Source organism: Antechinus flavipes, chromosome 2 (genome assembly GCF_016432865.1).
Source record: "Antechinus flavipes isolate AdamAnt ecotype Samford, QLD, Australia chromosome 2, AdamAnt_v2, whole genome shotgun sequence".
NCBI classification, from domain to species: domain Eukaryota; kingdom Metazoa; phylum Chordata; class Mammalia; order Dasyuromorphia; family Dasyuridae; genus Antechinus; species Antechinus flavipes.
Window position 1 is genome coordinate 43,686,463 of NC_067399.1, and position 15,514 is coordinate 43,701,976.

A 15,514-nucleotide genomic window follows, 5' to 3' on the forward strand; every position below is an offset into this window, starting at 1 on the left:
AATAGGTCTTAAGACTTAATCTGATGGTACCCCAAAATGTACTCAAAAATAGCCTCACTCTCCAATGGCCAAAATGAGGGTGTCCACCTTCAGGCAGTTGTGGCTGGAAACTGCTCTCTTTCCTGGAGGCTCTGGAAAAAAAAATCCAGGGAGCTGCCCTCTCCAGGTCAAGAATTCATATCCCCAGCCACCCTGAGGCCCAAAGGGGAGACCCAAAAGTCTCTTATCTCTAATCCTGCTCATTTTCTAACATCTCCATGGGAAGCCTCCAAAAAAGAAATGCCGGAGAAATTGAGCAAGATAGAGATTAGAGAGGATTTAACAATTTATTTAATGGAGAGATTTACTGGGACCAGATGGATCCATGGTTTGGTCCCAGTGCTGAAAGAGACTGTCGTCTCCAAGAATCCCTCAAACAATGTGAGTTTTCAAAGACATATATACACATATGCCTCATACTCAGGGAGGAGACTGAGGCAAGGGCAGAGTCAGGGTGCTGAGAGCGGAACAGGACTCTGACAGGGTGGAATGAGCCTTTGGAGAGGGATGACATAATTGGGGGAGGCTCCCTGGACATGGGGAGAGGCATCTTGATAAGACAGTATTTGACATTCTGGTAATTTGTGATGGGGAGAGGCATTCTGATATTCTAAAACATAAGATCTTTTATCCTTATCAAGTATTCTGATTAAGAGGGAAGGGAGATTTTGCAGAACTGAGAAGCTGGGAAACCCAGGCTGGATTGAGTAAGGATAATTAGGGAAACTGAGTCAGGACAATAAAACAGATGTGGGATAACATCCTGAGGCATGGGGGTCCTTTTGCTGGTATTTTTTGCGGTCTGCGTTGGGTCCCAGCCTATGACTCTCCTCGTCCCTACAAGGCTCCCAGCCATACTGTCCCACGAATTATCTTGTACAGCTACCAAAAGACTGCAAATGATACCTGTCTTCTCTACCCTGGAACTTTCTCTTTTGCAAGTGTGACAGCCCCTCTGCTACTGTATTCATCAGGTGTGTGCTAGTTGCTACTTTCTTGCTATGGCTGCCACAGCCTAGGACACATTTGGTCAGCACAGCTGGATCTAGTATCCATCAACAGTGGAAGTTATTTCAATCTTTTGCTCTTAAGTCAATCCCTCCTCCCCCCCCCAACCTGGGACATGAAAGTTCCTCAACAGAATTTTAATTTCTCAAATATGTGCAATAGTTTTCAACATTTTTTTCCTGGCAAGGCAATTGAGATTAAGTGACTTGTCTAGAGTCACACCACTAATAAGTGTTAAATATCTGAGGTGGAATTTGAACTCAGGTCTTCCTGACTTCAAAGCCTGTGCACTTGGCCATCTAGCTGCCCCTTTATTCATTTCTGTAAGATTTTGTGTTCCAAATTTTTCTCCCTCCTTTTTTTTTTACCTCCCCCTCCCCAAGATAACAAGCCATTTGATATAGATTAAATATATGCAACCTTTAAAACCTATTTTCATGTTGCTCATATTATACAAGAAAAATCAGATTAAAAGCGGGGAAACCATGAGAAAGAAAAAAGCAAGCAAACAAGTGAAAATACTATGTTTTATCCACATTCACTCTCCATAGTTCTCTTTCTGGATGCAGATGGCACTTTCCATCACCTGTCCACTGGAGTTGTCTTGAATGGTTGCATTGTTGAAAAGAGCCAGTGATGAAAGTTCCTAAAGTGGAAGCTGTCTCCCACCCCAGCTATGGTCAGGGCTTGATATTTGCTAGCAGACTTGGCTGGAGGTGTTTGTACTTCACCCTGGCAGAACCTTTGGAAATCAGTTCTTTCTTGGAGTTAGAGAAGACTCAGTGTTTTAGGAGAACAATCACTTAACCCTAATTTTCGTTTCTTTCCATAGGTCTGTCTACAATTCCTCTGAGAAAATGGGCTGTCTTTTTTTTTTTTTCTTTATTTTTTGTTTATTTATTTTGTCAGGAAAATTAGAAAGCCGGAAGTTTTCTGCTCCATCACACCATCTTCCCAGAATCTCTCCACTCTGTACTCATTAAAAAAAAAGTTCCGTGAACTCATTTTAGGACTCAGCAACCTATATAATTTCTCGCCATTTCTCCAATTGGATATTCAGTCTCCAACTGCATTATGTCTTTGTCTGGGTTTTGTCGCACACTTGGAATGTTCTCACTCATCACTGCTACATCTTAGGATCCCTGACTCCAAAACAGCCCAGTCAAATGCCGCCTTATGCCAAAGGTAGTGCCGAGAGCTGGTGCTGTCCCAGAAAGTTACTGTGTCTCCTTGATAGGTAGTTGCATATTCTGTACCTAGATATTGACACATATTCTCTTCATTGCAACAGTAATGATAACAAGCAGACATTAAAGGCTTAAATGTCTGGGAGGGCAAAAATCTGTTTTGCTTGTTATTTACACATACATAGATACATACAGCAAATGACACATTGTTTGGCACACAGTAATCTTCTTAATAAATCCTTGTTCACTCACCCAGCAACCAGAACAGCTCAGCTAATTGAATTAACTGTCAGTATTCAGCAAACCTTAAAATGCTCTACAATTGCTAGATTTTTTTTTTAAACTAGAGCCGCAGTGACCTTAGTGTAAAGGTACCTCATCATGTGGATGCTCTGGAAACAGTGGAGTATCAGTGCCTGAGGGGCAAGGGATCTTTGACACCTCAGCTTAGTGGTAGTTGAGATAAGGGCTCACCTGGCATATGTGAACTTGGTAGAACCAGTGCTCTGAAGGAATTAAATTATGAGCGAGAAATTGAGTGTGGTATGCTGGAAGGGATAGGGGAAAGTATTTTTATGTTCTTGCCATATCTTTGAAATCAATTTTCTCTTAGAAAACCAAATTAATGTTGGTTAAATGGAATTAGGGTTCTAGTTCTTAGACCCTAATATGGAGAGGGGAATGCAGCTAGTGGGGCTTGATCCAATAATAATGAAGACAGAACCCCTCCCATCCTTCAGAGTATCCTAGAACCCCAAGGGTAGATAAAGCAAGCCTGGGAGAAGCCAGAGCAAACACTACAAATTCACCACAAGATTTCAACCTTGGAAGAAAATTTGGAGTCCACCTCATATAACCTATACCTGTAGAGTAATACCAGGACTACAAGTCATCATCCAGATCAAAAGGAAATCCAAATTGATTGCCATCTAGGGGAGGGAGTGGGGGGAAGGAAGAAAAAATCTGAAACACAAGGCTATGCAAGGGTCAATGTTGTCCAATTATCCAGGCATGTGTTTTGAAAATAAAAAGCTTATGGAAAATGAATGGATGCCCATCAATAGGAGAATGGTTGAGTAATTTGTGGCATATGAACATTATGGAATATTATTGTTCTGTAAGAAATGACCAGCAGGATGAATACAGAGAGGACTGGTAAGACTTACATGAACTGATGCTAAGTGGAATGAGCAGAACTAGGAGATCATTATATACCTCAACAGCAATACTGTTTGAGGATGTATTCAGATCGAAGTGGATCTCTTTGATAAAGAGATTTAATTCAGTTTCAATTGATCAAGGATGGACAGAAGCAGCTTCATCCAAAGAAAGAACACTGGGAAATGAATATAAACTGCTTGCATTTTTGTTTTTCTTCCTGGGTTATTTCTACCTTCTGAATCCAATTCTCCCTGTGCAACAAGAGAACTGTTTGGTTCTGCACACATATATTGGATCTAGGATATACTGTAACCTATTAACATGTAAAAGACTGCTTGCCATCTTGGGGGGGGGAGTGGAGGAAGGGAAGGGAAAAATCAGAACAGAAGTGAGTGCAAGGGGCATGGGTTCTGTCAATAAAAAGTTATTTAAAAAAAAGATATTGGGAGGAGAAGGGATAGGACGCAAAGTTATTCTGAATGAACAATAAAAATAGAAACAAATCATCAAGTAAAAAAAAAGAAAATAAAAAGCTTAAAAAAAACAACAAAAGGAAATAAAAGGAAACCCAATACCTCCTAAAGCTATTTCTTTCACTCTGGAAAAGAGTTCCCACTTGTTGGGAAGTGTTTCTTTACACTGAACCTAAATCTGATTCTCTGCTGCTTTTACCCAGTGTTCTTCATCCCTTCCTTTCCCATACCCCAACAGGCAGGAAGCAACTTCTGATGACAGAATTTGAATCCAAGTCCTTTGCCTCTAGAGTTAATAGTTCTTTCCATTATTCCATGAAACTTCTAGACAGTTTCAGTACATCCACTTCCAGTCAGCTCTTCAAATTTCGGGTGAAAGCTTTCATGTCCCATTCTCCTTTTTTAAAATTAAATAGCTCTAGTTCTAGCTGTTGATCAGCATATGGCCTGGTCCCCAGTCTTTTCCCCTTCTTCCAGTTTGTGGCGATGTCCTTCCTAGAATATGGTGCCCTAAGAAGTCATTAAGGGAAATGAGTGGGCATGTGGGGAATGTGTCTGTTGGGAAAAATTGGGGAGATGAGAATCCAGAAGTATCAAAATGAAGTCAGGCACTTGAGGAAAGTCACTGGGATGGTGTTGACTCTTTCTAAAAGAGGGGTACTCGCTGAATCCCAGCTTCAAGACCTAGACATTACATTCTACCAGGTGGAGTTGCAGAAATAAGTCCTGTGCCTCTTCTCAACTCTCTCAGCAACATCATCACTAGAAATGAAACCAGTATCCCAGAAGCTCCTGCCAAAGTTCTGGCCTCCTGGGACCGTGCCAGGCTCTCTGAGGACGAATTGTTCTACATGTGATGGGCATTTAGATCTCTACTGAAGGCAAAGAAAACAGGCAGAATGTTCCTGTATAGATATATTTATTGGCATTGGGGGATGGGGAGAGTTGAAAGTACCCACTTTCTTAGCGGGGGGGGGGGGGGGAGGGCGGGGAGGGAATGGCTCAGTTATGGGCCAGGATTTCCTTGATAAAGGGGATGACCTTGGTGACTCGGGTGTACCCAGAAGGGGTGTAGGTAAGACACTGAGCACTTGCCCAGGATGCAATACCAACCAGGGTCCAGGCGCCATTTTTCTTGCAGACCAGGGGTCCACCAGAGTCACCCTAAGGAGACAAGACACAAGAGAGGTTGAAAGAGTATGTCAGTCCCCCAAAGCAGCTCAGGGTGCTATAGGGCAAATAGCAAGATTGTGCCATGGTGAACTATGAAAGACCTGGTTCTTCAGTGGTTCGGTGAGCCAAAGAAATCCCAGTAAACTTTGGATGGAAACCGCCATTTGCATTCAGAGAGAGCTATGGATACTAAATGTAAATCGGCACAAGCTATATTCACTTTTTTCCTTCTGGATTCTCCCCCCACCCCCCCATGATTTTAGACTCATAATTAAGACTCAGAAGACCTGAATTTGAATCCTGGGGTGGATACTTTGTTGTCATGTGACCAGAGGCTTCATGGGATGGTAGAAAAGGATACCTTAATATGAAGATAACACTATTTTATCTTTTCTGCCTTAGACGCTTGTTGAAGCTGTAAGGTGGTATGGAAATAAATGAAAATGGTGAACTGAAAATTCGGTGGCTACTAATACAAACAAGATTAGAAGGGAAGCAACAAACTGGGAAAACATCTTCACAGTTAAAGGTTCTGATAAAGGCCTCATTTCCAAAATATATAGAGAACTGACTCAAATTTATAAGAAATCAAGCCATTCTCCAATTGATAAATGGTCAAAGGATATGAACAGACAATTTTCAGAGGATGAAATTGAAACTATTACCACTCATATGAAAGAGTGTTCCAAATCATTAATGATCAGAGAAATGCAAATTAAGACAACTCTGAGCTACCACTACACACCTGTCAGATTGGCTAAGATGACAGGAAAAAATAATGATGAATGTTGGAGAGGATACGGGAAAACGGGGACACTAATGCATTGTTGGTGGAGTTGTGAATGAATCCAACCATTCTGGAGAGCAATCTGGAATTATGCCCAAAAAATTATCAAATTGTGCATACCCTTTGACCCAGCAGTGTTTCTATTGGGCTTATATCCCAAAGAAATACTAAAGAAGGGAAAGGGACCTGTATGTGCCAAAATGTTTGTAGCAGCCCTGTTTGTAGTGGCTAGAAACTGGAAAATGAATGGATGCCCATCAATTGGAGAATGGCTGGGTAAATTGTGGTATATGAATGTTATGGAATATTATTGCTCTGTAAGGAATGACCAGCAGGATGAATACAGAGAGGACTGGCGAGACTTACATGAACTGATACTAAGTGAAATGAGCAGAACCAGGAGATCATTATACACTTCGACAACGATATTGTATGAGGACGTATTTTGATGGAAGTGGATTTCTTTGACAAAGAGACCTAACTGAGTTTCAATTGATAAATGATGGACAAAAGCAGCTACACCCAAAGAAAGAACACTGGGAAACGAATGTGAACTATCTGCAATTTTGTTTTTCTTCCCGGGTTATTTATACCTTCTGAATCCAATTCTCCCTATGCAATAAGAGAACTGTTCGGTTCTGCAAACATATATTGTATCTAGGATATACTGCAACATATCCAACATATATAGGACTGCTTGCCATCTAGGGGAGGGGGTGGAGGGAGGGAGGGGAAAAAAATTGGAACAGAAACGAGTGCAAAGGATAATGTTGTAAAAAAAAAAAAATTACCCTGGCATGGATTCTGTCAATATAAAGTAATTATTAAATAAAAATTAAAAAAAAAAAGAAAATTCGGTGGCTAATTCCAGGTATTAATATCATGACATTATGACTAGTCTCTCATTATACCACAGAGACTTGTTTGGAACTTTTCAATTACAGGAGGGGAGGAAAATACAAAAATAATAAAGATTACATTTATCCAAGTGCTTTTGCCTCTTGAAATATTTTTATGTCTTTATCTCAGTTCTTTTTTCCCCCTCTGAAGCAATCAGGGTTAAGTGACTTGCCCAGGATCACATAGCTGGGAAGTGTCTGAGACCAGATTTTGAATTGAGGTCCTCCTGACTTCAGGGCTGGAGCTCTAGCCACTGTGTCACTGAGCTACTCCATATGATCTCAGTTCTTTCAGCAGTGTCACCAACCGGACAAAATAGAATTTTTGTTGTTCAATTTTTTTCAGTCATATCTGACACTCTGTGACCCTATTTGGAGTATTCTTGGCAAAGATACTAGAGTGGTTTTCCATTTTCTTCTCCAATTCATTTTACAGATAAGGAAACTGAGGCAAACAGGATAAAATGTCTCATCCAGGGTCACCTAGCTAAGTAAGTGTCTGAATCTAGATTTGAACATCTGATATTGCAGGTCCAGAGTTCTGTCCACTGCACCAACTAACTGCCCCTCACAGTAAAATCTGTCTAAAAGTAGACTAGGAGGAGAGTACCTTTTTATGAGGAGTTTTAATGGAAAGATGAATGACCACTTGTGACAGGCAGTTTGTAGGGAGACTGAAGATGTGTTAGACATCCTGAGGTTCCTTCTCACTTTCCTTCTGTAAGAGTGATTGATGAGTGGGAGGGATGTCATGGAACTGGAGTTAGGAGGGAACCACCAGATTGAGACTGGTTTTGCTACTTATTAACAGGATGCTAAATCACTTTGATTTCCTAAACCCTGGTTTCTTCATTTATAATATAGATAATAAGATCCTTTTCAGGGCAACCACATTTGTGGTTCTAAAAGAGAGGAGAAAATCCAGAGAAGAGAGAGACAGAGAGAGGGAGGTACCATGCAAGAAGAAGCGCCATTGGCTCCAGCACAGATTGTGGCGTCCTTGACAACCGTCGGGAAATAGCTCTTGCATTTAGAATTGGACAGCAGGGGCACCTTTGCCTGTTGGAGGAGGTTTGGGGGTCCATAGGCTGCAGAAACAAAAGACAGGAGATTATGTTAAACAAGAGTTGGTGAATTGAACAGACAGAGGAGAGTATAGGGAAAGGATTCAAGAAGAAGGGATTCTGATAGAGTCTGGACTGAAGATTGTGTCAGACTCTTCCAAGCTTGGCTCTCCCCCTTTTCTCATTCACTTTTGTGAAAAAGCGCTTAAAGGGTGCTCAGTACTTTCTTTAGAGATGTTTTTACTTTGTATCCCAAAGAAAGCATAAAAGAAGAAAAAGGGCCCACGTGGGCAAAAATGTTTGTAGCAGCTTTTTGTGGTGGCAAGGAATTGGAAAATGAGTGGTTGCCCATCAGTTGCGGAATGGCTGAATAAATTTTGGTATATGAAAGCAATGGCACATTATTGTTCTCTAGGAAATGATCAGCAGGCTGATTTTAGAAAGGCCTGGAAAGATTGACATGAACTGATGCTGAAAGAAATAAGTAGAACCAGGAATACGTGGTACACAGTAACAGCAAGATTGTGCGATGTTGAATTAGCAAAGACCTGCTTCTTCTCAGTGGTTCAGTGGTCTAAAGAAATCCCAGTAAACTTTGCATGGAGAACGCCATTCTATGCACAGAGAGAGCTATGGATACTGAATGTAAATCAACACATGCTATATTCACTTTTTTTTTTCTGGTTTATTCCCCGCCTCCCCATGATTTTCCCCTTTTGTTCTGATTTTTCCCTCCCAACATGATACATAAGGAAATAGGTTTTAAAAAATGACTATGTACATTATGCCACAGTTCTTAGCATATAGGACAATTTTATCCAAAATTAAACTCTCAGGGGCATCTCAAGGTGTAAAACAAAACCTTTATTCAGGATCTCGCCAGAGCCAGGGGTCCTTCAAACTGAGCAAAAGGGATGTATTTGGAGCCAGGAGAGAGCCACTGCCCAGTGCCCACTTGCAACTTTTATAGAGAGCAACCCAAGAAAAAGCCCTGACCCACCCCCAGTAGCCCTCATATACATTCTGATTGGTTTATATAGGTTCTGTTCCCTGATTAGGAACTGGAATGTTGATAGGCTATAAATCGGTCTTTCCCCCCTACCACATGATATTTAAGAAGCTGAAACTTAGGTCTGCAGACTTTGCCTACTTTAGTCAATGGTTATGAGAGATCTTCACTTCAGCTACTTGCACTCATCAGTTTCCATAATTATCCTGACCCAGTCCTGACTCAGTTTCCCTGCTTCTCATTCCTGTAAAACCTCCTCTCCCTCTTTATCAGAATATTTGATAAGGATAAAAGCTCTTATGTTTTAGAATATCAGAATGCCTCTCCTCATCCCAAGCTAGCAGAATGTCAGATATGGATTTATCAAGATGCTTCTCCCCCTGTCCGGGGTGCCTCCCCCTGATTATATCATCTCATCTCCTTTGGCTCACCCGACTCTGTCAGAGTCCCATTCCTCTCTCAGCACCCTGACTCTGCCCTTGCCTCAGTCTACCCCCTGGGTCTGAGCCACATGTGTATACAGGTCATTGAGAACTCTCATTGTTTGCTGGATTCTTGGAGACCATAATCGCATTCAGCTTTGGTTGGGACCAAACCATGCATCCATTTGGTCCCAGTAAATCTCTCCCATTTAATAAATTATTAAATACACTCTAATCTCTATTCTGCCTCAGTTTTTCCAGCATTACATTTGTATAACACAAAAAATATGTTTTTTTGCATATAATTGGGGGAAATAAAAGTTAAAAATAAACATTTTTTAAAATGAATATTCTGTGGGAAATAAAATTCTAATTACTAAAAACACATGCATAAAACAAATATTGGTTCTAAAAAAAACATTATCTGACATTCCCTACTCCTCCTAGCAGAGAGGAGAGAGGCCGGGGTCTACAGGGACAAAATCATATGTTCATTTTTAAATTAGGTCACTGTAGATAGTATTTTTGCTCGATTGTTTTCTTTTGTTGCAGGGAGGCATGACAATTAGGGCAGGGGAGGGAGAGAAGAGAACAATACATCTGAACTAATATAGAAATAAAAAGATACCAATATCATGTAAAAAATAATAAGATATGCATTGCTTACAGGTATATTCAAAACAAAATTGGATTGAACACACACAGAAGAGATTGGAAAGAGACAAGGAGCAAATATGGTTCTTATTTGTTTAAAGCTTATACTGTATAACCTTAAATATAAGCAATTTAATGTTTCTAATTTTTACAATAATATTCCTTATTTTATTGAGATGGTATTATAATTAAATCCTGGTTGAAAAGCTAAGTACTGGATTGGCTTCTGATATTTTGTGATAATTGCAAGTGAACCAGAAACTCTTACAAATTATTTGAACAAATGGACTTGAAAGGGGTCAGTCAGCAGGTATGGGAAGGATTCTTCAAAACATCTGCACACAGAGGCTACCCAAAAAGGTTTAGTTTGTGTGTTTGTGTTTATGCTGAGCTTGAAGCCTTAAAATTATAGAAGGGCTTTGCTATTTAATTAAAAAATTCTGGGTGAAAGCAAAGTCAGTCTAAAAAAGATGACATTTTTAGAAAATAATAATTAATGTGTCTTTTAGTTCTCAGACAAAATAAAATCCATGGTCTTGTCGTTTGGGGTATGTGAATTAGACTGAGAGGTCTTAATTGTAAACGTACTAACAAAAAGTGCCATGGAAGATACAGAAGTACCTAGTGCCCAGTGCACCCCTCTCACACTCACCATTGTACCTGGTCTTGCCCCAGCCAGTTGTAACACAGGAAGTGCCTTCGGGGAAGTCATCATTGGCACTGGGCAGGCAGACAGGGGACACATTTTTCTGGAAGCGGGCAGGTGTGGCCAGTTTCAACAGGGTAATGTCATTGGTAATAGTGACCGGGTCAAAATTTCTGTTATTGAAGATCTAAAAGGAAGACCAGGGACAGGAGACTGAGACCACCACTGCCCCCCCCATCCCCAAACTTTCATTGGTACCTCCTAGTGCCTCAGAATTAGGAGGAATTTCAAAGGTAACCCAGTCCAGCTAAATATCTGGAGGAATCCCTTCTATGGCCTTCCTGACCACTGTTATCCAGACTTTCCTTGAAGACTTCTGATGATGAGGGACTCCCTACATCACAAGAACACAGACTCCACCTTTATCCTGCTAGAAGTATTAGGAAGCTTTTTCTTCTTTATTACTGAGTCATTTTGGTCACATCCATTTGGGATTTTCTTGGCAAAAAGAATGGAATCATTTGTCATTTCCTTTTGTAGCTCATTTTCCAAGTGAGGAAACTGAATCAAACTGAGTCACAGCTAAGAAGTTTCTGAGGACGAGTTTGAGTTGGAACTCGCGAGGAGGACACCAGACCTTGCAATCCATCCACTGCACCACCTAGCTGCTTTGCTCATGGCTAGAACAGGCAGTAGTTGGGACTGAAATTCAGCCATTGAATTCCTGGCCCAGGACCAGCTTAAAAGGCTGTCCTTAGAACAGTTGTCTTCAACTTTGCTTTTCTGCCTAAGTCTCTTCTACCTTCCCCTTCCCTCCAAAAAGAAGCAGCTTTCCCCAGCTGCTGTATTCTCCTCAACAGCTTATATTGGTGCAAGCTAAGGAGGATTTCATCTTGAAAGAAAAAATGGCAGGTTCCACTGTATACCTGCACCCTCAGAACTCATCTCAGTGAAAAACTTAGGTGTAGCTCTCCTTACTACCTCGCTGGGAGGAGGTCTGAAGCCCAGAGTGCCCCAGAGAGTGCAGGTTCATTGCACACTGATAGCAGGACTTCTGACTGCCATCACATATTCCAGGCTGATGAAAGGGCCACTGGTGTCACCCCACCAATGCGGAGGCTGGGACTCTGGCTGAGCTGTAGGGATTATAGAAATCATCCTGCCATGAGGCTGTTAGAGACTTGCAATAATCACGAATGTTCATGGTACCAGTTCCCAAGGAACCTTATAATGGACTGCCTTTATTCTCCAAGTCTTTCTCTTTTTCTACCTCTCTCTGTCTAGGGAGAGAAGGAGAGTCCTTTCCCACTTCTCTGTAGTTTGAACCCAAGAATCCCTTAGCTGGCTGATCATCTCTATTTCCCACCAATTTCTAGAACTGGCTATGGCCATTGGAGTCCTTGGAACCCCCGGGTTGTGTGTGACTCTGGGACAAGATCAAAATTCCTATCCAAATCCTCATTTTCCTCTCAATTTCCTTCCCATCTGTGGAAAGGAAAAATCCCCACAGGAACAACTTAGGTCATCTCTGTGTAATCATGGCTAGGTTAGTGAAGCTCACTGAGCTTGAGTTTCCTTATCTGGAAAATGGCAAAGACCTGCATTCCCTACTTCACAAGGGATCAAATACAAATATACACAGCCTGCTTTGAGACTCAGCTCCATCCTACCCTCTGCATGAGACTTTCAGCTGCATGAAACAGTAGATGGTGGGCTAGACTGAAAGTCAAGGAGACTTGAATTCTAATTCTGCCTTAGATATTGACTAGCTGGGTAAACTTGGTCAAATCACTTCATCTCTGCTTGTCTCAGTTTCCTCATCCACAAAATAGGGATAAGAAATATCTCAACTTCCCAAAGTTGCTTGAGAACACAATGAGATAGTATTTGTAAAGAGCTTTCCAAGTCTTAAATTGCTATAGAACTATTTGCAAGTTCCCCTGTCCCTTCCCTCTGAGACTGCTTCCAATTTACCCTTTATGTACACAATTATTTAAACATAGTCTTCCCCATTTGAGTGTGAGGTCCTTGAGGGTAGGGATCCTGGACTTTTGGATTTTCGGGGTTTTTTGTTTGGTTGGATTAGGGGGATTGTTTTTTTTTTTTTTTTTTTTTTTTTTTTTTTTTTTGGCTTTTGTGGTTTCCCAAGAACTTAGCACAATGTTTGCCACATAAAAAGCACTTAATAAATGCTTGTTGGCCAAGTATACATATAAGCCCTTTTTAAATGCCAACTCTTAATAACCTTAAATCATAGCTTGGGTTTTATTAGTTCCCATCAGAGAGTTGACCTTTATTTACACAGGGCCTGCTTGCCATAAATGCTTGAATTCTCCCTTGTACATGCTCTTAGTCCATGCAGGAAGCCCCAGCTGCCACATCCCCAGCACACCCCACACTCCTCCCATCCACCTTCCCTGGGCCAAGCCTGTACCTTGGCAATCCTCAGAACTTGGATCCTTTCTGTTAAAGACATCAGGTTATGCCTTCCAGCAACCACCTTGTCTGTTATCCTAAAGCAGAGGGAAGGGCCCATGGATCAAAGGTCACCGGATATCCCAAGACCTCATCCCATTTCACCACCACCACCACCCCTCCAAAGGAAGGAAGGAAAAACCTTTGTTTGACCTACCTGACATTGCAATGAGTAGCTGTGACCACCCATTTGTTACTGATGAGGGAGCCCCCGCAGAAGTGGGCACCATATCTCTGGAAAGGAAGGGAACAGACAGGAATCATTGCATTCTGAAAACTTCAAGAGCTCAGGGGCCTCCTCTGGGCACCCAGGGACAGTCTCAGAGGCAGACAAGAGGTCCAGCAAGCCTTGGGCCAGAGAACCATAGTTGGGGTGCAGGACCGGAAGACTGGGATGAAGAGGGATCCCAGACAAGACTGGCTGGGTCTCCTGCCAAGCTGGACAACAGCTAGGACTGGCATTTCCTTCTTGCCTAGTAGGGCAGAAGTTGCTGTGGGTCACGGAGGCTGATATTTATGGAGTTGTTGCCAACTCCACAGGAGGCTTCTTGGAGCCTCTTTTCTGCCTCACTGGCCATTCCACCCTCCACCCACTTCCCTTTATCCCATGGGGAGAGGAAAAGATCTGGGGGCTGGGAAGTAAGAGGAGGGGGGGTAATACTTCCACTTCCCATGAAGCAGGTCTAGGTACTCACCTGCAGAGAGACTTGCCAGGGCCAAGAACCAGGAACAGCATCTTTACCGTTGGCAATCCTGAGTATGTTATTCAGGACAGGCTCAATGGCAGGAACACCACAGCCTAGGGGCATGGAGAAAATAAAGGTGCTTAGGGTTCCAGGCCTTGGAGGAGCTGGATGGACTCTAACTATCCCCCCCACCCCCAGTCTCTCAGGCCCCTGAAGTCTTAGCTGCTACTGGAGACCCCCCTCCCCCCAACCCTGACCAGCCTCTTGTTCCCAGGAATTATCAGCTTTGGATTGAACCCAGTTCACCTGTAGGAAATAGAAGAAAGGGGATAGGGGAGCTGAAGACCGACAGGGTTTGAGGAAGGGGAAGGGTCTATGCCAGCCAGGACTCAAAACCTCAAGGGACAAAGAAAGCCCATTGCCCGGTTCACCCTGAGGGCTCTTAAGGGATCCTCTGGCTCTGGTATATGAGGGAAGGAACTTCCTCCCTCTCCCCTGAAACACTCAGTCCCATTTCTGCCAGAGAATGGGAAGAGGAGAGGGGGCTGGAAATGAAGGATTGCCTCTAGGAGCAGCTGAAGTCCCCTCGGTTCCCATCAGCCTTCCCTGAACAAGGCTCTCCCTATAGTGGGCTCTCCTTGCCATGGTCTGGGGAATGGGAAGAGCCCTCTCAGGTGCCCAGATATTGTCCCTGGGCTTCAGGCCACAGCTGCCTCCCCACCCTGGAAAGGCAAAAGAAGCCAGAGCCCCACCCACCCAGGACTGAAATTTGAAAGTAGCTCCTCAACTCTGGGCCACTCCATTCTCCTCCCCTCACCCCCATGCTCCCTCAGGAGCTCTCCTTTACTCAGATCTAAAATCACTTTCTCCTCCAAATTTCTCCAACAGCTCATTTCAACACCACTTTAGGAAGAAAGCAAAAATTCAGATTAATTTTTACTAACGAGTAAACTACTATCTCTAAACCCCTTCAGGGATAAGTGCAAGTTAAAAAGAAAACACTAATTACCCTCCAAAGTGAATTCTTAATCTGAGAAATGCCAGTATGGGGGGTGGGGAATGAAAGCAGGGCCCCCTCCCATCTCATCAACTGAGTCTCGAGCCCAGACATCCAGTGGTGCAGGGGACCCCCAATTCAATCCCCTTTTCTCCTCAGAGTTTAAGCAACTTGTGCTGGGATACAGAGGTAGGAAGCAGCAGAGGCAGCATCTACTTCCAGGGACCTCCCCGATTCCGCTAGAGCTCAAGGAGGCTGAGAATGACCTGCTGGGTGAGAATCAGGGAACAGGACTCACCTGAGACGGCAGCCACGAAGGCCAGGCAGGACAGGAGCTGAAGGAATGCCATGGTGCCCGAGTGAGACAGCTGGCCCAGCGTCTCCCTCCCTCCTTATATCCCTGCCTTCCCTCACCAGTGGGGCACTGGGCCAACAGCCTTGGCCCTCCTGAGAGCCCGGAGATGTACCTTCCTTCTCTCCACTGCCCTCCCCAGCTCCAAGACACCTTGGAGTGATAAGCAGTTGGGCCAGCTGCTCCTCTTCTTCTTCCCAGAGAGTCCTTTTCCAAGGGCCAAGGGTCCAGTTCTTTTTTCTCCCCATCTTAAGCTCTGCCTCCCCTGCTCCCTCCTCTGCCCTGACCTGCCTCCTGTTCTTGCCCTACAACTTTGCTCCTGAAATTGAGTTTTCCCTGTTTGGATGCAAGAGCTCAGGGACCCTGAAGACTCACTATCTGAGGGTTACCAGCAGAGGTCAAGGAATCCTTCCCACTGCTTTCTGTTAGGACCAGATACATGCCCTGAAGACTCTAGGCAAATAAATCTTATCCTTCTGGTC

General features: G+C 43.1%; 1 protein-coding gene across 1 annotated transcript; it reads right to left on the reverse strand.

Annotated features, from left to right (window-relative positions):
* Nucleotides 1-4,791: 4,791 nt before the first annotated feature.
* LOC127547689 (chymotrypsinogen B2-like) lies at nucleotides 4,792-15,030 on the reverse strand. The gene is made up of 7 exons (XM_051974658.1): nucleotides 14,979-15,030; nucleotides 13,693-13,796; nucleotides 13,155-13,231; nucleotides 12,957-13,035; nucleotides 10,529-10,709; nucleotides 7,682-7,815; nucleotides 4,792-5,032 (listed from the first exon to the last, which is right to left on the reverse strand). The coding sequence occupies exons 1-7, from the start codon at nucleotides 15,028-15,030 to the stop codon at nucleotides 4,871-4,873; spliced, it is 789 nt and encodes a 262-aa protein (XP_051830618.1). The 3' UTR covers nucleotides 4,792-4,870.
* Between the last annotated feature and the right edge of the window lie 484 nt (nucleotides 15,031-15,514).